The sequence below is a fragment of the Eucyclogobius newberryi genome, unplaced genomic scaffold (genome assembly GCF_026437365.1).
Source record: "Eucyclogobius newberryi isolate DKJ021-1_F unplaced genomic scaffold, fEucNew1.0.hap1 SCAF_2, whole genome shotgun sequence".
Classification (NCBI taxonomy): domain Eukaryota; kingdom Metazoa; phylum Chordata; class Actinopteri; order Gobiiformes; family Gobiidae; genus Eucyclogobius; species Eucyclogobius newberryi.
This window is the reverse complement of record NW_027315834.1, coordinates 4,749,194-4,777,079: the sequence shown is the minus strand read 5'-3', so window position 1 is coordinate 4,777,079 and position 27,886 is coordinate 4,749,194. Positions and strand designations below refer to the sequence as shown.

Sequence of the window (27,886 nt, the reverse complement as noted above, 5' to 3'; positions counted from 1 at the left end):
TGCTACTCGTAACACGCCCGATGCCTTTGGATTGATCGTACTGATTTTGCCATTGTTCATTTTCGAATGTGATAAAACTCTATTTATATAAACACAAGAACTAAACACGAGAACTAATCACAAGAATTACAGAAAGCTCGACCTTGAGAGAAAATGAGACTAAAAAGCTGTTTTCGGGCCGCCCAGGGAATCGGTGCCGTGTTGACGTGTTTGTCACATGAACATGAGATTTTACACAAATCAATCTCTTTATAGCATGTTTTAGCTGTGAGACTTTTCCCTTATTCTCCATTTAAACCAACAGAGTTCAGAAGTGCGATTATAATGAAAGTGGCAAAAAGAGGGAAAAGTGGTCGGGGTGGAATAAGGTCAATCGAAACCTTAAGAGGAAGCCACAGATGTAGTGTCAGAAAACATCACATTTTGTGAAGAAAGACAGTTAGTTTTCTCAAATTAAGAAAAAAAAAAACATGCTGAAGGTAAATAAACAATAAAGGAAAAGAAAGGTGCATTTAATTCAGGAAACAGAACAGAAAGTGATCCAGGCAAAACTGAATAAAGAAAGACAAACACTCTGAGGACAAAGAGAGGACAAAGAGAGGACAAAGAGAGGACAAAGAGAGACAAAGAGAGGACAAAGAGAGGACAAAGAGAGGACAAAGAGAGACAAAGAGAGGACAAAGAGAGGACAAAGAGAGGACAAAGAGAGACAAAGAGAGGACAAAGAGAGGACAAAGAGAGGACAAAGAGAGGACAAAGAGAGGACAAAGAGAGGACAAAGAGAGGACAAAGAGAGGACAAAGAGAGGACAAAGAGAGGACAAAGAGAGGACAAAGAGAGACAAAGAGAGGACAAAGAGAGGACAAAGAGAGGACAAAGAGAGACAAAGAGAGGACAAAGAGAGGACAAAGAGAGGACAAAGAGAGGACAAAGAGAGGACAAAGAGAGGACAAAGAGAGACAAAGAGAGGACAAAGAGAGGGACTGTGTCTGGTGCATCAGTCAAAATAATATCCACAATCCACTATTTTATTTTTATTCCCACACGGGAACAGGGTTTCTCACCTGCTTTCCTTGACTATAATGGAACATTTAAAATAACCATTTTTGTTTCAGTCTGTGTTTTTGCTTATTTTATGTAGTATAGGTAAAAAGTGAATTGCATTTGGTTTTAAAATGAAATGATTTACTTGAACACCAAAATTCCTGGTATTTCACCTCCGTCTTCTGTATTTTGCAACAAAAATCAAATAATGATTTATTTCCAATATTCAATTAAGAAACGAAAAGCCAAATGCATGAATACACCGAGCGATGAGGTTTGTTTAGGAATTGTTCATTTGGTTAAGATTAGTATGAAAGTTATTTTGTGTTTTTATTACGCAATCTTTTATTTTACATTGGATTTATGTGATTGCTTTTGCATTTGAATTTTGTGAACTGAAGTTTTTAAACATCCAATCAAGTAAAAAAAATCCATTAAATATGAAAATGATGTAAAAAATAAAGAAATCATTGTTAAAACAATACAATGTTTTAAAAATCTATAAATACAATGCTTTAATATTCAGTTTGTACTCAGTTTTAATTTGAATGTAATTCAAATACAATGTCTTGAAATTCAGTATTTAAAAAAACAGCTGCTTTTTTTAAAAATTCGGTGCAGAAAAATTCTGTGTCAAAATGTTCAGAGTCTCAAAGTTTGGGTTGAACTTGTTGAACTTGTTGAACTTAAATCCTGAAGCTCCTGTTCCTCATGAGTCCTGCTTCTTCATGACTTCTGCTTTGCTTTGAAAAGAAGCTAAATCGTACTTTTAAATAATGTTTCAGTATGTGCTTTATATTTCTATTTATCGTAATATATTTATGAATGTTTAGTTCAAAACTTGTGAATTTTTAACAAAGGGAATTTTCAAACATGATACGCACTGAATTTGAAAACCCAGCAGTGGCACATTAGCCACTTTCCTGTGGCACTTCAGGAAGAAGCCTTTAAAAAACAAACAAACAACATATTATTGTCTTTAAATGAGCAGATTTAATGTGTGTCATTATTGTTGCGCGTGTTAAAAGTTTAGAGTATTACTCATGGTATTCCATGTGTAATTTCACATTTTTGAGCATGTTTTCTCATTGTTTCCCTTAGTTTATTGTGTTACATCCTGAACAGCCGACCATGAGATATTCATTATTTTACCTAGTAATAAAATCAAGTTTGAATTTGATTCATTGTGACACTAATTAATGTATACAACACTGCCCTCTGCTGGTCACAATGTGAAAAGTAAAGTGGCACTATGTAACATTTCTGGTGGAGGATCGTCTGAACTTATCGACTTGTGGGCATGAGGCACAATCTAAATAAATAGTTTATATTCTAAAATGATGGTTTGATGGCGTCAGCTGCTTCTCTTCAATGAGGAAATCTCATTTTAATGATACATATGACATTATGACTAGTGTTTGAACAAATGTATAATCGTGTTTATTGTCGCTGCGCCACATCCACATGTCAATAATAATATTTGATGGTTTTGACCCAGTAATGAAATAAGGCCTTTTTAAATGTGGATTTTCTCTTAAAAATCAACAAAATACAACAGTACCAGTTCTCATCTTTTTTTTGTGTATTTTATTTTTCTTATAAAATGACACTGTGGACACGTTCACAAAAACAAAAATCTAAGTATGAAGACTCCACAAAACCACAAATGTCTTTTATCTAGATTCAACAGAAATGTCACTTTGTTCTTTAAAAACATTAAAATAAGCTTTCTTCAATGAGTGTGTGAAACAAAAGCTTTACAAATATATGCAACAAATATATAATGACAAAAGCTCAAACAAAATACAATTCAAGGTATTTTCAAAACGAGGCAAATCTTTTAAAGCGTGAAAATGTGAATACATTCGATTTCCAGCGACAAACAACAGAAATAAGCACTTTGGTCTTCTCCTTTTTGTCATAAACTCATTATAATGCTGTTCCAGAGCACGAGGCCAGAGGTGAAGGACGCACCGCCATCTTGGGACTGCATTTAAAAGATGAGGATCAATACTCAGTAACGTTATGGTTATTTATCAAACGAAGCAATAATAATAATAATAATAATAATAATAATAATAATAATAATAATAATAGGTAGACATTTTTTTGGTTGTGGTTTGCTACTTTGTCACTTTGTCATGAAATCTTTTAGGGACAAATTGGTTGTTTAAAAAATGATATTATTCACTTTAGAGCACTTTGGAACAGTCAGAGTGCGTCTCATGTCCAGAGGCAACAACTGACCTGAAACACAACTCATGTTTTCTAATAAATCTAATCCAAATTATACCTGATAATAATAAGAATAATGATACTTTTTAATCTGAGCAATTCACAAAAAGTGATTGAGTGATTCCAGGGCTAAAGCGAGAGTCAACAGGAAACTACTTCTGGTTTATCTTCAGATTTGTCACTTGCAAAACCTCTAAACCCGCTTTAACCTCTCTCTATGTGACGCATTGGGTTTGGATTATGTTGGATGCGTTATGCACTTGAAGCAGTTGTGTTGCGTGTTTAATGATGCTAACGTGAGCTTGAATGTACTAAACACGTGGGCTCAATATCGGAGTGAAACCACTGTATTTCCAGTGAATATCACAAGATCAGGTCAGTATTTTCCCTCTTGTTTTATGATTTCTCTCTTGTCCAATCATCTTGCCAAACGTGAGCCGGACCACTTTGGAAACTGACCTCTCACGGCCCACTTTGGATCACTTAAACGGGCAGCATGGGTCACTTCAGACAGTTGAGACACTTTCGGACCGATCTGCTCCAAAGTGAATCAGTGGAAATGTGGTTTAAGAATTGGTGGAAAGTTGTTTTTTGGATTAACAAAACGAAACAAAAATCTTAAAACTTCTACACAATGAATTGAGAAGAAAAGGACAAAGCTTTAGTTCAGTCACTGTAGAAGTGTGTGTCCTCCACCTCAGGGCATGAAGCTAGTCCAGTTAGCACAAAGCTAACGATGTAACTCAGACATGAAAACTTCACGAACAACAAGAAACTTCTTCAAGCTGTCGAGTTACAAAAACATGCAATTACCGGTACATTTCTTCTTCCAAACTTTGTCCTGCTTTTAAACATGTTAAAAGATTTAAAGTGCATTATTTAAATCACACTCATTCTACCATGCACAAACTACAGGATTTGACAGCATTGGGTTTAACTTTAGGGCCTTAAAAAGGGGCTTAGAATATGATTTAAATGTACCTTTTATGAAGCAGAAATGCATGTTCTACAAAACAATGACTTTATCAAACATATTATTCCATCCAAACACTTTTTATATGAACTCAAATGTTCACAAAGTAAATAATATGATGGGACCAGTCGGGGCAGCTCGAGTTAGTTTGGAACTAAAAGGAAAAAGAAAGCTTAATACCGATGCTTCCTTTGCAATTATCTTAGAAGATTAAATTAAATTTAAACAATTTGATACAGTTTTATGCAGTAAGTGGGCGGGATTAGTTGAACCCTTTTAAAAACCACAGAATACAAGAGAACTTCATGTTCTGTGTTAGTTTCTGATGAAAGTACAAACATCACAACAATGTTGAAAAAGTACATTTAGCATAAAACGGACCCTTTAATGCCCTTTTTGCTAATATCAACTGCTGTGGTCAGTCAAAGAGAGTAAGATCACACTAAATACAGGAATAATGCATGACCTCCTGAAACAGGTTTTATGGAACTATTCAACGATCTACAATCAAAGTGAGAGTTGGAGGATTGTTTTTGAATGATTGTTACAAGCAAACGCAAACCTAGAATTATTTAGTATTTTCTTTATTTTTTTTTTCAAACAGATGTTTGTTTGCTCCAAAGCCCAAGTTGTGATGGTTAAATAAGACTTTTGCTCGTCATTTCAGTCATTGGCACGACTATCGTAAAGCTCCATATAATAGTGCGTTATGATCAGATGTTGCAGTGCATTTATGTTACACTTGGATGTTTTGGATTTGGGAGGATTTTGAGAGCCTTTTGTAAAGATCTACCATTACTGCAGCAAACATATCCACCGAGTTTATTTTGAAGAGAAAATGTGACCAATGATTTGGTGGATATAAAGTTATTAATATCTTAGCTTTGAAAGTATTTGTATAAAACTTGACATAAATTCAAATGAACCAGCACTGGGTCAATGATAGTCTAATACTTCATAACTGTGTATTCATAGCATTGTTGTCTACATTGGTTAAAATATCTTGAAGAATATTAATCTTTATCTGACATTTTCCTCTGACAAGTTCAGATGAATCAGAGTATTTCTGACAAACTTTAATTGAAAAATAAAATGAATCTTTTGACGGATAATATTGCCTTGAAAAAGGCAATATTATCCTCAAACAAATCAATTGTAGCTCCATTAAGTTCATTTGCCAGTCAAATCTGATCAAATCAAGTTAAATAATCTTCAAGTATTTTGAATCTAATGCAGGTTATTCGTTTTTGCAGTGAACAAATAAAATAAAACTATCTAAAATTCAAATAAACCTAGAAACACTGTGAGGGTAAATAAATAGTGTTGAATTGCACAAAGTGAGAACATAAGGGTCAAAGGTCAGTCAGGTCAGCGTCGGCTCACTGTCATGATTTGATCTTCCACAGCTGCAAAACAAAAAAGAGTCATTGAAAATACAAATATGATGCATTATTATATTATTAGTCTTTAAACATGAGTATCAGCTGAGCTGTGGCGCCATCTACTGGCTGCAGAGGGAATTACACTCAGTTTAAAGGTTACATCTGATGCATGAGGATGTTACACAAATGCATGTTTCAAACTGGCCCCTCACTTCCAGGTCTCAGCACGTTGTACTCATCGGGATTAGATGGAAGAAAGTCTGGAGATGATTTATGGACCGTTTTATAATTGTTATTGAAGAAACGTCAGTTATCGAAGAGTGTTTTTGACTGTATAATAAGCTAAATGCTTCTCCAAGTGTGTTTCAGATGAGTCAAAACAAATGTGTCACAACCGAATAACCTCCATATTAAAGTATAACATGTTTATTTCATGATGTCATTTCTCTGCGCTCCTCACAAACCTGAAGTCACTTTAGCCTTTAGCTCCGACTTACACACTCAATAATGACTTTTAATGAGACTTTAAATGTGGTGATGGGTTTGTATCTCTGGATTTAATCCATTTTATTTTGTAACGCCAAAAATCCCACCAGCAGTGGGTTAGATTCATAAATACAGGTTCATAAATATTATTCATAACTTGTTTGATTTGTGGAATAATTCAGTAGAAAAATCCAAGACTGATCTGTTCCTAACCTTAAATCTGATCCTAACCTCACACTGCCTCCTTCCTCGTGCTTGTCTCTGGTGTCAGTCTTCCAGGAGCTGTGTTTGGGCTGCTCACTTACAGTTTTCACAGTAACTCCAGGTCCTTTTACATTCTCAGTGTTTATGTAGTTCAACTGCAGAGGGGAGAATTCCCACAAAACACTGGACTAGCCGTGTTGCTAAGTGATTGCTAGCATGAGCATCAAAGTTGACAGGTCTGTGTTTGCAGCAGGCTCATTTGTGTATTTGATTACTCTGTAACATGTTTGAGTCATTTACCTTGAGGTTGAAGCCCAGTAGGTCAGAGATGACCCCAGACACGGCCGACAGAATGACCACCTGAGTGATGTTGTAGAGCAGAGGGTTCATGGTGAGTCCGTACAGCCGAAACGGAGAGTCCAGCTCCTGTACACACAAGTAGTTCTAGTTCAGAAGGGAATCACCACAGAAGGGTATAAATATCGGAGTTCTCGGCCTAAATTCGCTTATTGACAATGACTCTTGGACGAGAGTCGAAACGTTCAGTTTTTTCTAAACTCCAAATGAAACAACCTTTTTCTACAATGGAACCTCCTGGACCAATGAGGATCACACCCACAGACTTGAGAAGTAGTTTCTCCAAATATGTTCATTTCTTGGCTCAATACTTTCTGCCTTCGACTAGAGTGAGATCATTTTGAAAGTACTTTTGTACCTTGAGCAGTTTGGTGGCCAGTTTGAGAACATTATTGACCAGAGTCAGCTCCTCCTTCTTGTTTGGTTTCTTCTCCATTTTCAGATACAGATTGATCTAAGGAGCAAAAACACACACACAATGAGTCGTTTCTTTATGATGAGCTTCTGCAGAGTATTTGATGCTTCAGAAGTACTTGTTCGGTGAGCAGGATGGAGGTGTTGCTGTACTTTTTGCTGGTCTCGGAGCCCAGCGTGACGAAGCGCAGCAGGAACAGAGTGAGGCTGGAGCACCAGATCACCAGCTCCCAGTTATAGTGACACTCCAGGAAGGTCTCGTGCACGTGCAGCAGCTGCACCAGCAACACAACAATCACCAATGGATTTAGACACATGGCTAAAAAAAGAGCTAAATTATCTTAAAACCAGTGACATTATACAGTCTCTTAATAAGCAATTAAACACCGAAACAAAACTAAACAAATTTAATATTCTATTGTCAAAAAGAGAGAATATTCTTTCTTATTTACAGCAAAAATGAAATGATGAATACTTCTGGAGTCGTGGCTCAAAAATCGGACATTTAGAACCATCGTCCGATCAAAGACGAGCTGAGATTTGAATTGTAAATAAAGTAAACACAAACGCTCAAACAGAACTCAGCCGTGAACATAATCTTAACACATTTACTTAACACAACTTTCCCGACAGACCATGTGCGTTCGAACATGTTTTCCTGTTGGTTTCACACAGAGAATAAACTCCACGTGTTGGACTTCGAGAGCACATTTTAGAGTCACTTCTGTCCCTTAATTTCATTTGTTTAACATGTTTGACGTCGTGGATGTTTGATGGTCGTAGATGATTGATGGTCGTGGATGTTTGATGGTCGTAGATGTTTGACGGTCGTAGATGTTTGATGGTCGTAGATGTTTGACGTCGTGGATGTTTGATGGTCGTGGATGTTTGATGGTCGTGGATGTTTGACGGTCGTGGATGTTTGACGGTCTTGGATGTTTGACGGTCGTGGATGTTTGATGGTCGTAGATGTTTGATGGTCGTGGATGTTTGATGGTCGTAGATGTTTGATGGTCGTGGATGTTTGATGGTCGTAGATGTTTGATGGTCGTGGATGTTTGATGGTCGTGGATGTTTGATGATCGTAGATGTTTGATGGTCGTGGATGTTTGATGGTCGTGGATGTTTGATGGTCGTGGATGTTTGACGGTCGTGGATGTTTGACGGTCGTGGATGTTTGATGGTCGTGGATGTTTGACGTCGTGGATGTTTGACGGTCGTGGATGTTTGATGGTCGTGGAAGTTTGATGGTCGTGGATGTTTGATGGTCGTGGATGTTTGATGGATGTTTGATGGTCGTGGATGTTTGATGGTCGTGGATGTTTGATGGTCGTGGATGTTTGATGGTCGTGGATGTTTGACGTCGTGGAAGTTTGATGGTCGTGGATGTTTGATGGTCGTGGATGTTTGATGGTCGTGGATGTTTGATGGTCGTGGATGTTTGATGGTCGTGGATGTTTGATGGATGTTTGACGGTCGTGGATGTTTGACGGTCGTGGATGTTTGACGGTCGTGGATGTTTGACGGTCGTGGATGTTTGACGGTCGTGGATGTTTGACGTCGTGGATGTTTGATGGTCGTGGATGTTTGACGTCGTGGATGTTTGATGGTCGTGGATGTTTGACGGTCGTGGATGTTTGACGGTCGTGGATGTTTGACGGTCGTGGAAGTTTGACGGTCGTGGATGTTTGATGGTCGTGGATGTTTGATGGATGTTTGATGGTCGTGGATGTTTGATGGTCGTGGATGTTTGATGGTCGTGGATGTTTGATGGATGTTTGACGGTCTTGGATGTTTGATGGTCGTGGATGTTTGATGGTCGTGGATGTTTGATGGATGTTTGACGGTCTTGGATGTTTGATGGTCGTGGATGTTTGACGGTCGTGGATGTTTGACGTCGTGGATGTTTGATGGTCGTGGATGTTTGACGTCGTGGATGTTTGACGTCGTGGATGTTTGATGGTCGTGGATGTTTGATGGTCGTGGATGTTTGATGGTCGTGGATGTTTGACGGTCGTGGATGTTTGACGTCGTGGATGTTTGATGGTCGTGGATGTTTGATGGTCGTGGATGTTTGATGGATGTTTGATGGTCGTGGATGTTTGATGGATGTTTGACGGTCTTGGATGTTTGATGGTCGTGGATGATTGATGGTCGTGGATGTTTGATGGATGTTTGATGGTCGTGGATGTTTGATGGTCGTGGATGTTTGACGTCGTGGATGTTTGATGGTCGTGGATGTTTGATGGTGGTGGATGTTTGATGGTCGTGGATGTTTGATGGTCGTGGATGTTTGATGGATGTTTGACGGTCTTGGATGTTTGATGGTCGTGGATGTTTGATGGATGTTTGACGGTCTTGGATGTTTGATGGTCGTGGATGTTTGACGGTCGTGGATGTTTGACGTCGTGGATGTTTGACGTCGTGGATGTTTGATGGTCGTGGATGTTTGATGGTCGTGGATGTTTGATGGTCGTGGATGTTTGACGGTCGTGGATGTTTGACGTCGTGGATGTTTGATGGCCGTGGATGTTTGATGGTCGTGGATGTTTGATGGATGTTTGATGTTCGTGGATGTTTGATGGTCGTAGATGTTTGATGGTCGTGGATGTTTGATGGATGTTTGACGGTCGTGGATGTTTGACGGTCGTGGATGTTTGATGGTCGTGGATGTTTGATGGATGTTTGATGGTCGTAGATGTTTGATGGTCGTGGATGTTTGATGGTCGTGGATGTTTGATGGTCGTAGATGTTTGACGGTCGTAGATGTTTGACGGTCGTAGATGTTTGATGGTCGTAGATGTTTGACGTCGTGGATGTTTGATGGTCGTGGATGTTTGACGGTCGTGGATGTTTGACGGTCGTGGATGTTTGACGGTCTTGGATGTTTGACGGTCGTGGATGTTTGATGGTCGTGGATGTTTGATGGTCGTAGATGTTTGATGGTCGTGGATGTTTGATGGTCGTAGATGTTTGATGGTCGTGGATGTTTGATGGTCGTAGATGTTTGATGGTCGTGGATGTTTGATGGTCGTAGATGTTTGATGGTCGTGGATGTTTGATGATCGTAGATGTTTGATGGTCGTGGATGTTTGATGGTCGTGGATGTTTGATGGTCGTGGATGTTTGACGGTCGTGGATGTTTGATGGTCGTGGATGTTTGACGGTCGTGGATGTTTGATGGTCGTGGATGTTTGACGTCGTGGATGTTTGACGGTCGTGGATGTTTGACGGTCGTGGAAGTTTGATGGTCGTGGATGTTTGATGGTCGTGGATGTTTGATGGATGTTTGATGGTCGTGGATGTTTGATGGTCGTGGATGTTTGATGGTCGTGGATGTTTGACGTCGTGGAAGTTTGATGGTCGTGGATGTTTGATGGTCGTGGATGTTTGATGGTCGTGGATGTTTGATGGTCGTGGATGTTTGATGGATGTTTGACGGTCGTGGATGTTTGACGGTCGTGGATGTTTGATGGTCGTGGATGTTTGACGGTCGTGGATGTTTGACGGTCGTGGATGTTTGACGTCGTGGATGTTTGATGGTCGTGGATGTTTGACGTCGTGGATGTTTGATGGTCGTGGATGTTTGATGGTCGTGGATGTTTGATGGTCGTGGATGTTTGACGGTCGTGGAAGTTTGACGGTCGTGGATGTTTGATGGTCGTGGATGTTTGATGGATGTTTGATGGTCGTGGATGTTTGATGGTCGTGGATGTTTGATGGTCGTGGATGTTTGATGGATGTTTGACGGTCTTGGATGTTTGATGGTCGTGGATGTTTGATGGTCGTGGATGTTTGATGGATGTTTGACGGTCTTGGATGTTTGATGGTCGTGGATGTTTGACGGTCGTGGATGTTTGACGTCGTGGATGTTTGATGGTCGTGGATGTTTGACGTCGTGGATGTTTGACGTCGTGGATGTTTGATGGTCGTGGATGTTTGATGGTCGTGGATGTTTGATGGTCGTGGATGTTTGACGGTCGTGGATGTTTGACGTCGTGGATGTTTGATGGTCGTGGATGTTTGATGGTCGTGGATGTTTGATGGATGTTTGATGGTCGTGGATGTTTGATGGTCGTGGATGTTTGATGGTCGTGGATGTTTGACGGTCGTGGATGTTTGACGGTCGTGGATGTTTGACGGTCGTGGATGATTGACGGTCGTGGATGTTTGATGGATGTTTGATGGTCGTGGATGTTTGATGGTCGTGGATGTTTGACGTCGTGGATGTTTGATGGTCGTGGATGTTTGATGGTGGTGGATGTTTGATGGTCGTGGATGTTTGATGGTCGTGGATGTTTGATGGATGTTTGACGGTCTTGGATGTTTGATGGTCGTGGATGTTTGATGGATGTTTGACGGTCTTGGATGTTTGATGGTCGTGGATGTTTGACGGTCGTGGATGTTTGACGTCGTGGATGTTTGACGTCGTGGATGTTTGATGGTCGTGGATGTTTGATGGTCGTGGATGTTTGATGGTCGTGGATGTTTGACGGTCGTGGATGTTTGACGTCGTGGATGTTTGATGGCCGTGGATGTTTGATGGTCGTGGATGTTTGATGGATGTTTGATGTTCGTGGATGTTTGATGGTCGTGGATGTTTGATGGTCGTGGATGTTTGACGGTCGTGGATGTTTGACGGTCGTGGATGTTTGACGGTCGTGGATGATTGATGGTCGTGGATGTTTGATGGATGTTTGATGGTCGTGGATGTTTGATGGTCGTGGATGTTTGACGTCGTGGATGTTTGATGGTCGTGGATGTTTGATGGTCGTGGATGTTTGATGGTCGTGGATGTTTGACGTCGTGGATGTTTGATGGCCGTGGATGTTTGATGGTCGTGGATGTTTGATGGATGTTTGATGGTCGTGGATGTTTGATGGTCGTGGATGTTTGATGGTCGTGGATGTTTGATGGATGTTTGACGGTCTTGGATGTTTGATGGTCGTGGATGTTTGATGGTCGTGGATGTTTGATGGTCGTGGATGTTTGATGGTCGTGGATGTTTGACGGTCGTGGATGTTTGACGGTCGTGGATGTTTGACGGTCGTGGATGTTTGACGGTCGTGGATGTTTGATGGATGTTTGATGGTCGTGGATGTTTGACGGTCGTGGATGTTTGACGGTCGTGGATGTTTGACGTCGTGGATGTTTGATGGTCGTGGATGTTTGATGGTCGTGGATGTTTGACGTCGTGGATGTTTGATGGATGTTTGACGGTCGTGGAAGTTTGATGGTCGTGGATGTTTGATGGATGTTTGATGGTCGTGGATGTTTGATGGTCGTGGATGTTTGACGGTCTTGGATGTTTGACGGTCGTGGATGTTTGATGGTCGTGGATGTTTGACGGTCGTGGATGTTTGATGGTCGTGGATGTTTGATGGATGTTTGATGGTCGTGGATGTTTGACGGTCGTGGATGTTTGACGGTCGTGGATGTTTGATGGATGTTTGACGGTCGTGGATGTTTGATGGTCGTGGATGTTTGACGTCGTGGATGTTTGATGGTCGTGGATGTTTGATGGTCGTGGATGTTTGATGGTCGTGGATGTTTGATGGTCGTGGATGTTTGATGGTCGTGGATGTTTGACGGTCGTGGAAGTTTGACGGTCGTGGATGTTTGATGGTCGTGGATGTTTGATGGATGTTTGATGGTCGTGGATGTTTGATGGTCGTGGATGTTTGATGGTCGTGGATGTTTGATGGATGTTTGACGGTCTTGGATGTTTGATGGTCGTGGATGTTTGATGGTCGTGGATGTTTGATGGATGTTTGACGGTCTTGGATGTTTGATGGTCGTGGATGTTTGACGGTCGTGGATGTTTGACGTCGTGGATGTTTGATGGTCGTGGATGTTTGACGTCGTGGATGTTTGACGTCGTGGATGTTTGATGGTCGTGGATGTTTGATGGTCGTGGATGTTTGATGGTCGTGGATGTTTGACGGTCGTGGATGTTTGACGTCGTGGATGTTTGATGGTCGTGGATGTTTGATGGTCGTGGATGTTTGATGGATGTTTGATGGTCGTGGATGTTTGATGGTCGTGGATGTTTGATGGTCGTGGATGTTTGACGGTCGTGGATGTTTGACGGTCGTGGATGTTTGACGGTCGTGGATGATTGATGGTCGTGGATGTTTGATGGATGTTTGATGGTCGTGGATGTTTGATGGTCGTGGATGTTTGACGTCGTGGATGTTTGATGGTCGTGGATGTTTGATGGTGGTGGATGTTTGATGGTCGTGGATGTTTGATGGTCGTGGATGTTTGATGGATGTTTGACGGTCTTGGATGTTTGATGGTCGTGGATGTTTGATGGATGTTTGACGGTCTTGGATGTTTGATGGTCGTGGATGTTTGACGGTCGTGGATGTTTGACGTCGTGGATGTTTGACGTCGTGGATGTTTGATGGTCGTGGATGTTTGATGGTCGTGGATGTTTGATGGTCGTGGATGTTTGACGGTCGTGGATGTTTGACGTCGTGGATGTTTGATGGCCGTGGATGTTTGATGGTCGTGGATGTTTGATGGATGTTTGATGTTCGTGGATGTTTGATGGTCGTGGATGTTTGATGGTCGTGGATGTTTGACGGTCGTGGATGTTTGACGGTCGTGGATGTTTGACGGTCGTGGATGATTGATGGTCGTGGATGTTTGATGGATGTTTGATGGTCGTGGATGTTTGATGGTCGTGGATGTTTGACGTCGTGGATGTTTGATGGTCGTGGATGTTTGATGGTCGTGGATGTTTGATGGTCGTGGATGTTTGACGTCGTGGATGTTTGATGGCCGTGGATGTTTGATGGTCGTGGATGTTTGATGGATGTTTGATGGTCGTGGATGTTTGATGGTCGTGGATGTTTGATGGTCGTGGATGTTTGATGGATGTTTGACGGTCTTGGATGTTTGATGGTCGTGGATGTTTGATGGTCGTGGATGTTTGATGGTCGTGGATGTTTGATGGTCGTGGATGTTTGACGGTCGTGGATGTTTGACGGTCGTGGATGTTTGACGGTCGTGGATGTTTGACGGTCGTGGATGTTTGATGGATGTTTGATGGTCGTGGATGTTTGACGGTCGTGGATGTTTGACGGTCGTGGATGTTTGACGTCGTGGATGTTTGATGGTCGTGGATGTTTGATGGTCGTGGATGTTTGACGTCGTGGATGTTTGATGGATGTTTGACGGTCGTGGAAGTTTGATGGTCGTGGATGTTTGATGGATGTTTGATGGTCGTGGATGTTTGATGGTCGTGGATGTTTGACGGTCTTGGATGTTTGACGGTCGTGGATGTTTGATGGTCGTGGATGTTTGACGGTCGTGGATGTTTGATGGTCGTGGATGTTTGATGGATGTTTGATGGTCGTGGATGTTTGACGGTCGTGGATGTTTGACGGTCGTGGATGTTTGATGGATGTTTGACGGTCGTGGATGTTTGATGGTCGTGGATGTTTGACGTCGTGGATGTTTGATGGTCGTGGATGTTTGATGGTCGTGGATGTTTGATGGTCGTGGATGTTTGATGGTCGTGGATGTTTGACGGTCGTGGATGTTTGACGGTCGTGGATGTTTGACGGTCGTGGAAGTTTGATGGTCGTGGATGTTTGATGGATGTTTGATGGTCGTGGATGGTCGTGGATGTTTGATGGTCGTGGATGTTTGATGGATGTTTGACGGTCTTGGATGTTTGATGGTCGTGGATGTTTGATGGTCGTGGATGTTTGATGGATGTTTGACGGTCTTGGATGTTTGACGGTCGTGGATGTTTGACGGTCGTGGATGTTTGACGGTCGTGGATGTTTGATGGTCGTGGATGTTTGATGGTCGTGGATGTTTGACGTCGTGGATGTTTGATGGTCGTGGATGTTTGACGGTCGTGGATGTTTGATGGTCGTGGATGTTTGATGGATGTTTGACGGTCTTGGATGTTTGATGGTCGTGGATGTTTGACGGTCGTGGATGTTTGACGGTCGTAGATGTTTGATGGTCGTGGATGTTTGATGGTCGTAGATGTTTGATGGTCGTGGATGTTTGATGGTCGTAGATGTTTGATGGTCGTGGATGTTTGATGGTCGTGGATGTTTGATGGTCGTAGATGTTTGATGGTCGTGGATGTTTGATGATCGTAGATGTTTGATGGTCGTGGATGTTTGATGTTCGTGGATGTTTAATGGTCGTGGATGTTTGATGGTCGTAGATGTTTGATGGTCGTAGATGTTTGATGGTCGTAGATGTTTGACGGTCGTGGATGTTTGATGGATGTTTGATGGTCGTGGATGTTTGATGGTCGTAGATGTTTGATGGTCGTGGATGTTTGATGGATGTTTGACGGTCTTGGATGTTTGACGGTCTTGGATGTTTGACGGTCGTGGATGTTTGATGGATGTTTGATGGTCGTGGATGTTTGATGGTCGTAGATGTTTGATGGTCGTGGATGTTTGACGGTCGTGGATGTTTGACGGTCGTGGATGTTTGACGGTCGTGGATGTTTGACGGTCGTGGATGTTTGATGGTCGTGGATGTTTGATGGTCGTGGATGTTTGACGTCGTGGATGTTTGACGGTCGTGGATGTTTGACGGTCGTGGATGTTTGACGGTCGTGGATGTTTGATGGTCGTGGATGTTTGATGGATGTTTGACGGTCTTGGATGTTTGACGGTCTTGGATGTTTGACGGTCGTGGATGTTTGATGGATGTTTGATGGTCGTGGATGTTTGATGGTCGTAGATGTTTGATGGTCGTGGATGTTTGACGGTCGTAGATGTTTGACGGTCGTAGATGTTTGATGGTCGTGGATGTTTGACGTCGTGGATGTTAGATGGTCGTGGATGTTTGACGTCGTGGATGTTTGACGGTCGTGGATGTTTGACGGTCGTGGATGTTTGACGGTCGTGGATGTTTGACGGTCGTGGATGTTTGACGGTCGTGGATGTTTGACGGTCGTGGATGTTTGACGGTCGTGGATGTTTGATGGTCGTGGATGTTTGATGGATGTTTGACGGTCTTGGATGTTTGACGGTCGTGGATGTTTGATGGATGTTTGATGGTCGTGGATGTTTGATGGTCGTAGATGTTTGATGGTCGTGGATGTTTGATGGTCGTAGATGTTTGATGGTCGTGGATGTTTGATGGTCGTAGATGTTTGATGGTCGTGGATGTTTGATGGTCGTGGATGTTTGATGGTCGTGGATGTTTGATGGTCGTGGATGTTTGATGGATGTTTGATGGTCGTGAATGTTTGACGTCGTGGATGTTTGATGGTCGTGGATGTTTGACGTCGTGGATGTTTGATGGTCGTGGATGTTTGATGGATGTTTGATGGTCGTGGATGTTTGATGGTCGTGGATGTTTGACGGTCTTGGATGTTTGACGGTCGTGGATGTTTGACGGTCGTGGATGTTTGACGGTCGTGGATGTTTGATGGTCGTGGATGTTTGATGGATGTTTGATGGTCGTGGATGTTTGACGGTCGTGGATGTTTGACGGTCGTGGATGTTTGACGGTCGTGGATGTTTGACGGTCGTGGATGTTTGATGGATGTTTGACGGTCGTGGATGTTTGACGGTCGTGGATGTTTGACGGTCGTGGATGTTTGACGGTCGTGATGTTTGATGGTCGTGAATGTTTGACGTCGTGGATGTTTGATGTCGTGGATGTTTGACGTCGTGGATGTTTGACGGTCGCGGAAGTTTGACGGTCGTGGATGTTTGACGTCGTGGATGTTTGACGGTCGTGGATGTTTGACGGTCGTGGATGTTTGACGGTCGTGGAAGTTTGATGGTCGTGGATGTTTGATGGTCGTGGATGTTTGATGGATGTTTGATGGTCGTGGATGTTTGATGGTCGTGGATGTTTGATGGTCGTGGATGTTTGACGTCGTGGAAGTTTGATGGTCGTGGATGTTTGATGGTCGTGGATGTTTGATGGATGTTTGACGGTCTTGGATGTTTGACGGTCTTGGATGTTTGACGGTCTTGGATGTTTGATGGTCGTGGATGTTTGATGGTCGTGGATGTTTGATGGATGTTTGACGGTCGTGGATGTTTGACGGTCTTGGATGTTTGATGGTCGTGGATGTTTGACGTCGTGGATGTTTGATGGTCGTGGATGTTTGACGTCGTGGATGTTTGATGGTCGTGGATGTTTGATGGTCGTGGATGTTTGATGGTCGTGGATGTTTGATGGTCGTGGATGTTTGACGTCGTGGATGTTTGATGGTCGTGGATGTTTGATGGTCGTGGATGTTTGACGGTCGTGGATGTTTGATGGCCGTGGATGTTTGATGGTCGTGGATGTTTGATGGATGTTTGATGGTCGTGGATGTTTGATGGTCGTGGATGTTTGATGGTCGTGTTTTTTTGACGGTCGTGGATGTTTGACGGTCGTGGATGTTTGACGGTCGTGGATGTTTGACGGTCGTGGATGATTGACGGTCGTGGATGTTTGATGGATGTTTGACGGTCTTGGATGTTTGACGGTCGTGGATGTTTGACGTCGTGGATGTTTGATGGTCGTGGATGTTTGATGGTCGTGGATGTTTGATGGTCGTGGATGTTTGACGTCGTGGATGTTTGATGGCCGTGGATGTTTGATGGTCGTGGATGTTTGATGGATGTTTGATGGTCGTGGATGTTTGAAGGTCGTGGATGTTTGACGGTCGTGGATGTTTGACGGTCGTGGATGTTTGACGGTCGTGGATGTTTGACGGTCGTGGATGTTTGACGGTCGTGGATGTTTGACGGTCGTGGATGATTGACGGTCGTGGATGTTTGATGGATGTTTGATGGTCGTGGATGTTTGATGGTCGTGGATGTTTGACGGTCGTGGATGTTTGACGGTCGTGGATGTTTGACGGTCGTGGATGTTTGACGGTCGTGGATGTTTGACGGTCGTGGATGTTTGACGGTCGTGGATGTTTGACGGTCGTGGATGATTGACGGTCGTGGATGTTTGACGGTCGTGGATGTTTGACGTCGTGGATGTTTGATGGTCGTGGATGTTTGATGGTCGTGGATGTTTGATGGTCGTGGATGTTTGACGTCGTGGATGTTTGATGGTCGTGGATGTTTGATGGTCGTGGATGTTTGATGGTCGTGGATGTTTGACGTCGTGGATGTTTGATGGCCGTGGATGTTTGACGTCGTGGATGTTTGATGGCCGTGGATGTTTGATGGTCGTGGATGTTTGATGGATGTTTGATGGTCGTGGATGTTTGATGGTCGTGGATGTTTGATGGTCGTGGATGTTTGATGGTCGTGGATGTTTGATGGATGTTTGACGGTCTTGGATGTTTGATGGTCGTGGATGTTTGATGGTCGTGGATGTTTGATGGTCGTGGATGTTTGACGGTCGTGGATGTTTGACGGTCGTGGATGTTTGACGGTCGTGGATGTTTGACGGTCGTGGATGTTTGACGGTCGTGGATGTTTGACGGTCGTGGATGTTTGACGGTCGTGGAAGTTTGATGGTCGTGGATGTTTGATGGATGTTTGATGGTCGTGGATGGTCGTGGATGTTTGATGGTCGTGGATGTTTGATGGATGTTTGACGGTCTTGGATGTTTGATGGTCGTGGATGTTTGATGGTCGTGGATGTTTGATGGATGTTTGACGGTCTTGGATGTTTGACGGTCGTGGATGTTTGACGGTCGTGGATGTTTGACGGTCGTGGATGTTTGATGGTCGTGGATGTTTGATGGTCGTGGATGTTTGACGTCGTGGATGTTTGATGGTCGTGGATGTTTGACGGTCGTGGATGTTTGATGGTCGTGGATGTTTGATGGATGTTTGACGGTCTTGGATGTTTGATGGTCGTGGATGTTTGACGGTCGTGGATGTTTGACGGTCGTAGATGTTTGATGGTCGTGGATGTTTGATGGTCGTAGATGTTTGATGGTCGTGGATGTTTGATGGTCGTAGATGTTTGATGGTCGTGGATGTTTGATGGTCGTGGATGTTTGATGGTCGTAGATGTTTGATGGTCGTGGATGTTTGATGATCGTAGATGTTTGATGGTCGTGGATGTTTGATGTTCGTGGATGTTTAATGGTCGTGGATGTTTGATGGTCGTAGATGTTTGATGGTCGTAGATGTTTGATGGTCGTAGATGTTTGACGGTCGTGGATGTTTGATGGATGTTTGATGGTCGTGGATGTTTGATGGTCGTAGATGTTTGATGGTCGTGGATGTTTGATGGATGTTTGACGGTCTTGGATGTTTGACGGTCTTGGATGTTTGACGGTCGTGGATGTTTGATGGATGTTTGATGGTCGTGGATGTTTGATGGTCGTAGATGTTTGATGGTCGTGGATGTTTGACGGTCGTGGATGTTTGACGGTCGTGGATGTTTGACGGTCGTGGATGTTTGACGGTCGTGGATGTTTGATGGTCGTGGATGTTTGATGGTCGTGGATGTTTGACGTCGTGGATGTTTGACGGTCGTGGATGTTTGACGGTCGTGGATGTTTGACGGTCGTGGATGTTTGATGGTCGTGGATGTTTGATGGATGTTTGACGGTCTTGGATGTTTGACGGTCTTGGATGTTTGACGGTCGTGGATGTTTGATGGATGTTTGATGGTCGTGGATGTTTGATGGTCGTAGATGTTTGATGGTCGTGGATGTTTGACGGTCGTAGATGTTTGACGGTCGTAGATGTTTGATGGTCGTGGATGTTTGACGTCGTGGATGTTAGATGGTCGTGGATGTTTGACGTCGTGGATGTTTGACGGTCGTGGATGTTTGACGGTCGTGGATGTTTGACGGTCGTGGATGTTTGACGGTCGTGGATGTTTGACGGTCGTGGATGTTTGACGGTCGTGGATGTTTGACGGTCGTGGATGTTTGATGGTCGTGGATGTTTGATGGATGTTTGACGGTCTTGGATGTTTGACGGTCGTGGATGTTTGATGGATGTTTGATGGTCGTGGATGTTTGATGGTCGTAGATGTTTGATGGTCGTGGATGTTTGATGGTCGTAGATGTTTGATGGTCGTGGATGTTTGATGGTCGTAGATGTTTGATGGTCGTGGATGTTTGATGGTCGTGGATGTTTGATGGTCGTGGATGTTTGATGGTCGTGGATGTTTGATGGATGTTTGATGGTCGTGAATGTTTGACGTCGTGGATGTTTGATGGTCGTGGATGTTTGACGTCGTGGATGTTTGATGGTCGTGGATGTTTGATGGATGTTTGATGGTCGTGGATGTTTGATGGTCGTGGATGTTTGACGGTCTTGGATGTTTGACGGTCGTGGATGTTTGACGGTCGTGGATGTTTGACGGTCGTGGATGTTTGATGGTCGTGGATGTTTGATGGATGTTTGATGGTCGTGGATGTTTGACGGTCGTGGATGTTTGACGGTCGTGGATGTTTGACGGTCGTGGATGTTTGACGGTCGTGGATGTTTGATGGATGTTTGACGGTCGTGGATGTTTGACGGTCGTGGATGTTTGACGGTCGTGGATGTTTGACGGTCGTGATGTTTGATGGTCGTGAATGTTTGACGTCGTGGATGTTTGATGGTCGTGGATGTTTGACGTCGTGGATGTTTGACGGTCGCGGAAGTTTGACGGTCGTGGATGTTTGACGTCGTGGATGTTTGACGGTCGTGGATGTTTGACGGTCGTGGATGTTTGACGGTCGTGGAAGTTTGATGGTCGTGGATGTTTGATGGTCGTGGATGTTTGATGGATGTTTGATGGTCGTGGATGTTTGATGGTCGTGGATGTTTGATGGTCGTGGATGTTTGACGTCGTGGAAGTTTGATGGTCGTGGATGTTTGATGGTCGTGGATGTTTGATGGATGTTTGACGGTCTTGGATGTTTGACGGTCTTGGATGTTTGACGGTCTTGGATGTTTGATGGTCGTGGATGTTTGATGGTCGTGGATGTTTGATGGATGTTTGACGGTCGTGGATGTTTGACGGTCTTGGATGTTTGATGGTCGTGGATGTTTGACGTCGTGGATGTTTGATGGTCGTGGATGTTTGACGTCGTGGATGTTTGATGGTCGTGGATGTTTGATGGTCGTGGATGTTTGATGGTCGTGGATGTTTGATGGTCGTGGATGTTTGACGTCGTGGATGTTTGATGGTCGTGGATGTTTGATGGTCGTGGATGTTTGACGGTCGTGGATGTTTGACGTCGTGGATGTTTGATGGCCGTGGATGTTTGATGGTCGTGGATGTTTGATGGATGTTTGATGGTCGTGGATGTTTGATGGTCGTGGATGTTTGATGGTCGTGTTTTTTTGACGGTCGTGGATGTTTGACGGTCGTGGATGTTTGACGGTCGTGGATGATTGACGGTCGTGGATGTTTGATGGATGTTTGACGGTCTTGGATGTTTGACGGTCGTGGATGTTTGACGTCGTGGATGTTTGATGGTCGTGGATGTTTGATGGTCGTGGATGTTTGATGGTCGTGGATGTTTGACGTCGTGGATGTTTGATGGCCGTGGATGTTTGATGGTCGTGGATGTTTGATGGATGTTTGATGGTCGTGGATGTTTGATGGTCGTGGATGTTTGACGGTCGTGGATGTTTGACGGTCGTGGATGTTTGACGGTCGTGGATGTTTGACGGTCGTGGATGTTTGACGGTCGTGGATGTTTGACGGTCGTGGATGATTGACGGTCGTGGATGTTTGATGGATGTTTGATGGTCGTGGATGTTTGATGGTCGTGGATGTTTGACGGTCGTGGATGTTTGACGGTCGTGGATGTTTGACGGTCGTGGATGTTTGACGGTCGTGGATGTTTGACGGTCGTGGATGTTTGACGGTCGTGGATGTTTGACGGTCGTGGATGATTGACGGTCGTGGATGTTTGACGGTCGTGGATGTTTGACGTCGTGGATGTTTGATGGTCGTGGATGTTTGATGGTCGTGGATGTTTGATGGTCGTGGATGTTTGACGTCGTGGATGTTTGATGGTCGTGGATGTTTGATGGTCGTGGATGTTTGATGGTCGTGGATGTTTGACGTCGTGGATGTTTGATGGCCGTGGATGTTTGACGTCGTGGATGTTTGATGGCCGTGGATGTTTGATGGTCGTGGATGTTTGATGGATGTTTGATGGTCGTGGATGTTTGATGGTCGTGGATGTTTGATGGTCGTGGATGTTTGATGGTCGTGGATGTTTGATGGATGTTTGACGGTCTTGGATGTTTGATGGTCGTGGATGTTTGATGGTCGTGGATGTTTGATGGTCGTGGATGTTTGACGGTCGTGGATGTTTGACGGTCGTGGATGTTTGACGGTCGTGGATGTTTGACGGTCGTGGATGATTGATGGTCGTGGATGTTTGATGGATGTTTGATGGTCGTGGATGTTTGACGGTCGTGGATGTTTGACGGTCGTGGATGTTTGACGTCGTGGATGTTTGATGGTCGTGGATGTTTGATGGTCGTGGATGTTTGACGTCGTGGATGTTTGATGGTCGTGGATGTTTGACGGTCGTGGATGTTTGACGGTCGTGGATGTTTGACGGTCGTGGATGTTTGACGGTCGTGGATGTTTGACGGTCGTGGATGTTTGACGTCGTGGATGTTTGATGGATGTTTGACGGTCGTGGAAGTTTGATGGTCATGGATATTTGATGGATGTTTGATGGTCGTGGATGTTTGATGGTCGTGGATGTTTGATGGTCGTGGATGTTTGACGGTCTTGGATGTTTGACGGTCTTGGATGTTTGACGGTCGTGGATGTTTGACGGTCGTGGATGTTTGACGGTCGTGGATGTTTGACGGTCGTGGATGATTGATGGTCGTGGATGTTTGATGGATGTTTGATGGTCGTGGATGTTTGATGGTCGTGGATGTTTGACGGTCGTGGATGTTTGACGGTCGTGGATGTTTGACGGTCGTGGATGTTTGATGGATGTTTGATGGTCGTGGATGTTTGACGTCGTGGATGTTTGATGGTCGTGGATGTTTGATGGTCGTGGATGTTTGATGGTCGTGGATGTTTGATGGTCGTGGATGTTTGACGTCGTGGATGTTTGATGGTCGTGGATGTTTGATGGTCGTGGATGTTTGATGGTCGTGGATGTTTGACGTCGTGGATGTTTGATGGCCGTGGATGTTTGACGTCGTGGATGTTTGATGGCCGTGGATGTTTGATGGTCGTGGATGTTTGATGGATGTTTGATGGTCGTGGATGTTTGATGGTCGTGGATATTTGATGGATGTTTGATGGTCGTGGAAGTTTGATGGTCATGGATATTTGATGGATGTTTGATGGTCGTGGATGTTTGACGGTTGTGGATGTTTGACGGTCGTGGATGTTTGACGGTCGTGGATGATTGATGGTCGTGGATGTTTGATGGATGTTTGATGGTCGTGGATGTTTGACGGTCGTGGATGTTTGACGGTCGTGGATGTTTGACGTCGTGGATGTTTGATGGTCGTGGATGTTTGATGGTCGTGGATGTTTGACGTCGTGGATGTTTGATGGTCGTGGATGTTTGATGGTCGTGGATGTTTGACGGTCGTGGATGTTTGACGGTCGTGGATGTTTGACGGTCGTGGATGTTTGACGGTCGTGGATGTTTGATGTCGTGGATGTTTGATGGATGTTTGACGGTCGTGGAAGTTTGATGGTCATGGATATTTGATGGATGTTTGATGGTCGTGGATGTTTGACGGTCGTGGATGTTTGACGGTCGTGGATGTTTGACGGTCTTGGATGTTTGACGGTCGTGGATGTTTGACGGTCGTGGATGTTTGACGGTCGTGGATGTTTGACGGTCGTGGATGATTGATGGTCGTGGATGTTTGATGGTCGTGGATGTTTGATGGTCGTGGATGTTTGACGGTCGTGGATGTTTGACGGTCGTGGATGTTTGACGGTCGTGGATGATTGACGGTCGTGGATGTTTGATGGATGTTTGATGGTCGTGGATGTTTGACGTCGTGGATGTTTGATGGTCGTGGATGTTTGATGGTCGTGGATGTTTGATGGTCGTGGATGTTTGATGGTCGTGGATGTTTGACGTCGTGGATGTTTGATGGTCGTGGATGTTTGACGTCGTGGATGTTTGATGGCCGTGGATGTTTGACGTCGTGGATGTTTGATGGCCGTGGATGTTTGATGGTCGTGGATGTTTGATGGATGGTTGATGGTCGTGGATGTTTGATGGTCGTGGATGTTTGATGGTCGTGGATGTTTGATGGTCGTGGATGTTTGATGGATGTTTGACGGTCTTGGATGTTTGATGGTCGTGGATGTTTGATGGTCGTGGATGTTTGATGGTCGTGGATGTTTGACGGTCGTGGATGTTTGACGGTCGTGGATGATTGATGGTCGTGGATGTTTGACGGTCGTGGATGTTTGACGTCGTGGATGTTTGATGGTCGTGGATGTTTGATGGTCGTGGATGTTTGACGTCGTGGATGTTTGATGGTCGTGGATGTTTGACGGTCGTGGATGTTTGACGGTCGTGGATGTTTGACGTCGTGGATGTTTGATGGATGTTTGACGGTCGTGGAAGTTTGATGGTCATGGATATTTGATGGATGTTTGATGGTCGTGGATGTTTGATGGTCGTGGATGTTTGACGGTCTTGGATGTTTGACGGTCTTGGATGTTTGACGGTCGTGGATGTTTGACGGTCGTGGATGTTTGACGGTCGTGGATGTTTGACGGTCGTGGATGATTGATGGTCGTGGATGTTTGATGGATGTTTGATGGTCGTGGATGTTTGATGGTCGTGGATGTTTGACGGTCGTGGATGTTTGACGGTCGTGGATGTTTGACGGTCGTGGATGATTGACGGTCGTGGATGTTTGATGGATGTTTGATGGTCGTGGATGTTTGACGTCGTGGATGTTTGATGGTCGTGGATGTTTGATGGTCGTGGATGTTTGATGGTCGTGGATGTTTGATGGTCGTGGATGTTTGACGTCGTGGATGTTTGATGGTCGTGGATGTTTGATGGTCGTGGATGTTTGATGGTCGTGGATGTTTGACGTCGTGGATGTTTGATGGCCGTGGATGTTTGACGTCGTGGATGTTTGATGGCCGTGGATGTTTGATGGTCGTGGATGTTTGATGGATGTTTGATGGTCGTGGATGTTTGATGGTCGTGGATATTTGATGGATGTTTGATGGTCGTGGAAGTTTGATGGTCATGGATATTTGATGGATGTTTGATGGTCGTGGATGTTTGACGGTCGTGGATGTTTGACGGTCGTGGATGTTTGACGGTCGTGGATGATTGATGGTCGTGGATGTTTGATGGATGTTTGATGGTCGTGGATGTTTGACGGTCGTGGATGTTTGACGGTCGTGGATGTTTGACGTCGTGGATGTTTGATGGTCGTGGATGTTTGATGGTCGTGGATGTTTGACGTCGTGGATGTTTGATGGTCGTGGATGTTTGACGGTCGTGGATGTTTGACGGTCGTGGATGTTTGACGGTCGTGGATGTTTGACGGTCGTGGATGTTTGACGTCGTGGATGTTTGATGGATGTTTGACGGTCGTGGAAGTTTGATGGTCATGGATATTTGATGGATGTTTGATGGTCGTGGATGTTTGATGGTCGTGGATGTTTGACGGTCTTGGATGTTTGACGGTCTTGGATGTTTGACGGTCGTGGATGTTTGACGGTCGTGGATGTTTGACGGTCGTGGATGTTTGACGGTCGTGGATGATTGACGGTCGTGGATGTTTGATGGATGTTTGATGGTCGTGGATGTTTGACGTCGTGGATGTTTGATGGTCGTGGATGTTTGATGGTCGTGGATGTTTGATGGTCGTGGATGTTTGATGGTCGTGGATGTTTGACGTCGTGGATGTTTGATGGTCGTGGATGTTTGATGGTCGTGGATGTTTGATGGTCGTGGATGTTTGACGTCGTGGATGTTTGATGGCCGTGGATGTTTGACGTCGTGGATGTTTGATGGCCGTGGATGTTTGATGGTCGTGGATGTTTGATGGATGTTTGATGGTCGTGGATGTTTGATGGTCGTGGATGTTTGATGGTCGTGGATGTTTGATGGTCGTGGATGTTTGATGGATGTTTGACGGTCTTGGATGTTTGATGGTCGTGGATGTTTGATGGTCGTGGATGTTTGATGGTCGTGGATGTTTGACGGTCGTGGATGTTTGACGGTCGTGGATGATTGATGGTCGTGGATGTTTGATGGATGTTTGATGGTCGTGGATGTTTGACGGTCGTGGATGTTTGACGGTCGTGGATGTTTGACGTCGTGGATGTTTGATGGTTGTGGATGTTTGATGGTCGTGGATGTTTGACGTCGTGGATGTTTGATGGTCGTGGATGTTTGATGGTCGTGGATGTTTGACGGTCGTGGATGTTTGACGGTCGTGGATGTTTGACGGTCGTGGATGTTTGACGGTCGTGGATGTTTGACGTCGTGGATGTTTGATGGATGTTTGACGGTCGTGGAAGTTTGATGGTCATGGATATTTGATGGATGTTTGATGGTCGTGGATGTTTGATGGTCGTGGATGTTTGACGGTCTTGGATGTTTGACGGTCGTGGATGTTTGACGGTCGTGGATGTTTGATGGTCGTGGATGTTTGACGGTCGTGGATGTTTGATGGTCGTGGATGTTTGATGGATGTTTGATGGTCGTGGATGTTTGACGGTCGTGGATGTTTGACGGTCGTGGATGTTTGACGGTCGTGGATGTTTGATGGATGTTTGACGGTCGTGGATGTTTGATGGTCGTGGATGTTTGATGGTCGTGGATGTTTGATGGTCGTGGATGTTTGATGGTCGTGGATGTTTGACGGTCGTGGATGTTTGATGGTCGTGGATGTTTGATGGATGTTTGATGGTCGTGGATGTTTGACGGTCGTGGATGTTTGACGGTCGTGGATGTTTGACGGTCGTGGATGTTTGATGGATGTTTGACGGTTGTGGATGTTTGATGGTCGTGGATGTTTGATGGTCGTGGATGTTTGATGGTCGTGGATGTTTGACGGTCGTGGATGTTTGACGGTCGTGGATGTTTGACGGTCGTGGATGTTTGACGGTCGTGGAAGTTTGATGGTCGTGGATGTTTGATGGTCGTGGATGTTTGATGGATGTTTGATGGTCGTGGATGGTCGTGGATGTTTGATGGTCGTGGATGTTTGATGGATGTTTGACGGTCTTGGATGTTTGATGGTCGTGGATGTTTGATGGTCGTGGATGTTTGATGGATGTTTGACGGTCTTGGATGTTTGACGGTCGTGGATGTTTGATGGTCGTGGATGTTTGATGGTCGTGGATGTTTGATGGTCGTGGATGTTTGACGTCGTGGATGTTAGATGTTTGATGGTCGTGGATGTTTGATGGATATTTGACGGTCTTGGATGTTTGACGGTCTTGGATGTTTGACGGTCGTGGATGTTTGATGGATGTTTGATGGTCGTGGATGTTTGATGGTCGTAGATGTTTGACGGTCGTGGATGTTTGACGGTCGTGGATGTTTGACGGTCTTGGATGTTTGACGGTCTTGGATGTTTGACGGTCTTGGATGTTTGACGGTCGTGGATGTTTGATGGATGTTTGATGGTCGTGGATGTTTGATGGTCGTAGATGTTTGATGGTCGTGGATGTTTGATGGTCGTGGATGTTTGATGGATGTTTGACGGTCTTGGATGTTTGACGGTCGTGGATGTTTGATGGATGTTTGATGGTCGTGGATGTTTGATGGTCATAGATGTTTGATGGTCGTGGATGTTTGATGGTCGTAGATGTTTGATGGTCGTGGATGTTTGATGGTCGTAGATGTTTGATGGTCGTGGATGTTTGATGGTCGTAGATGTTTGATGGTCGTGGA

The 27,886-nt window shown here is 44.5% G+C and overlaps 1 protein-coding gene across 3 annotated transcripts in view; it reads right to left on the bottom strand.

Annotated features, from left to right (window-relative positions):
* Positions 1 to 5,431: 5,431 nt before the first annotated feature.
* The window catches only part of LOC140367334 (protein PHTF2-like), a 112,584-nt gene continuing 90,129 nt past the window's right edge, over positions 5,432 to 27,886 (bottom strand). For all 3 annotated transcript variants that reach the window (XM_072453764.1, XM_072453762.1, XM_072453763.1), the window contains 4 exons: positions 7,215 to 7,370; positions 7,040 to 7,135; positions 6,625 to 6,750; positions 5,432 to 5,658 (listed from right to left, as the gene is read on the bottom strand). In XM_072453764.1, coding sequence (XP_072309865.1) covers positions 5,638 to 5,658; positions 6,625 to 6,750; positions 7,040 to 7,135; positions 7,215 to 7,370 — 399 coding nt within the window. In that variant the 3' untranslated portion in view covers positions 5,432 to 5,637. The remainder of the gene's footprint in view (positions 5,659 to 6,624; positions 6,751 to 7,039; positions 7,136 to 7,214; positions 7,371 to 27,886) is intronic.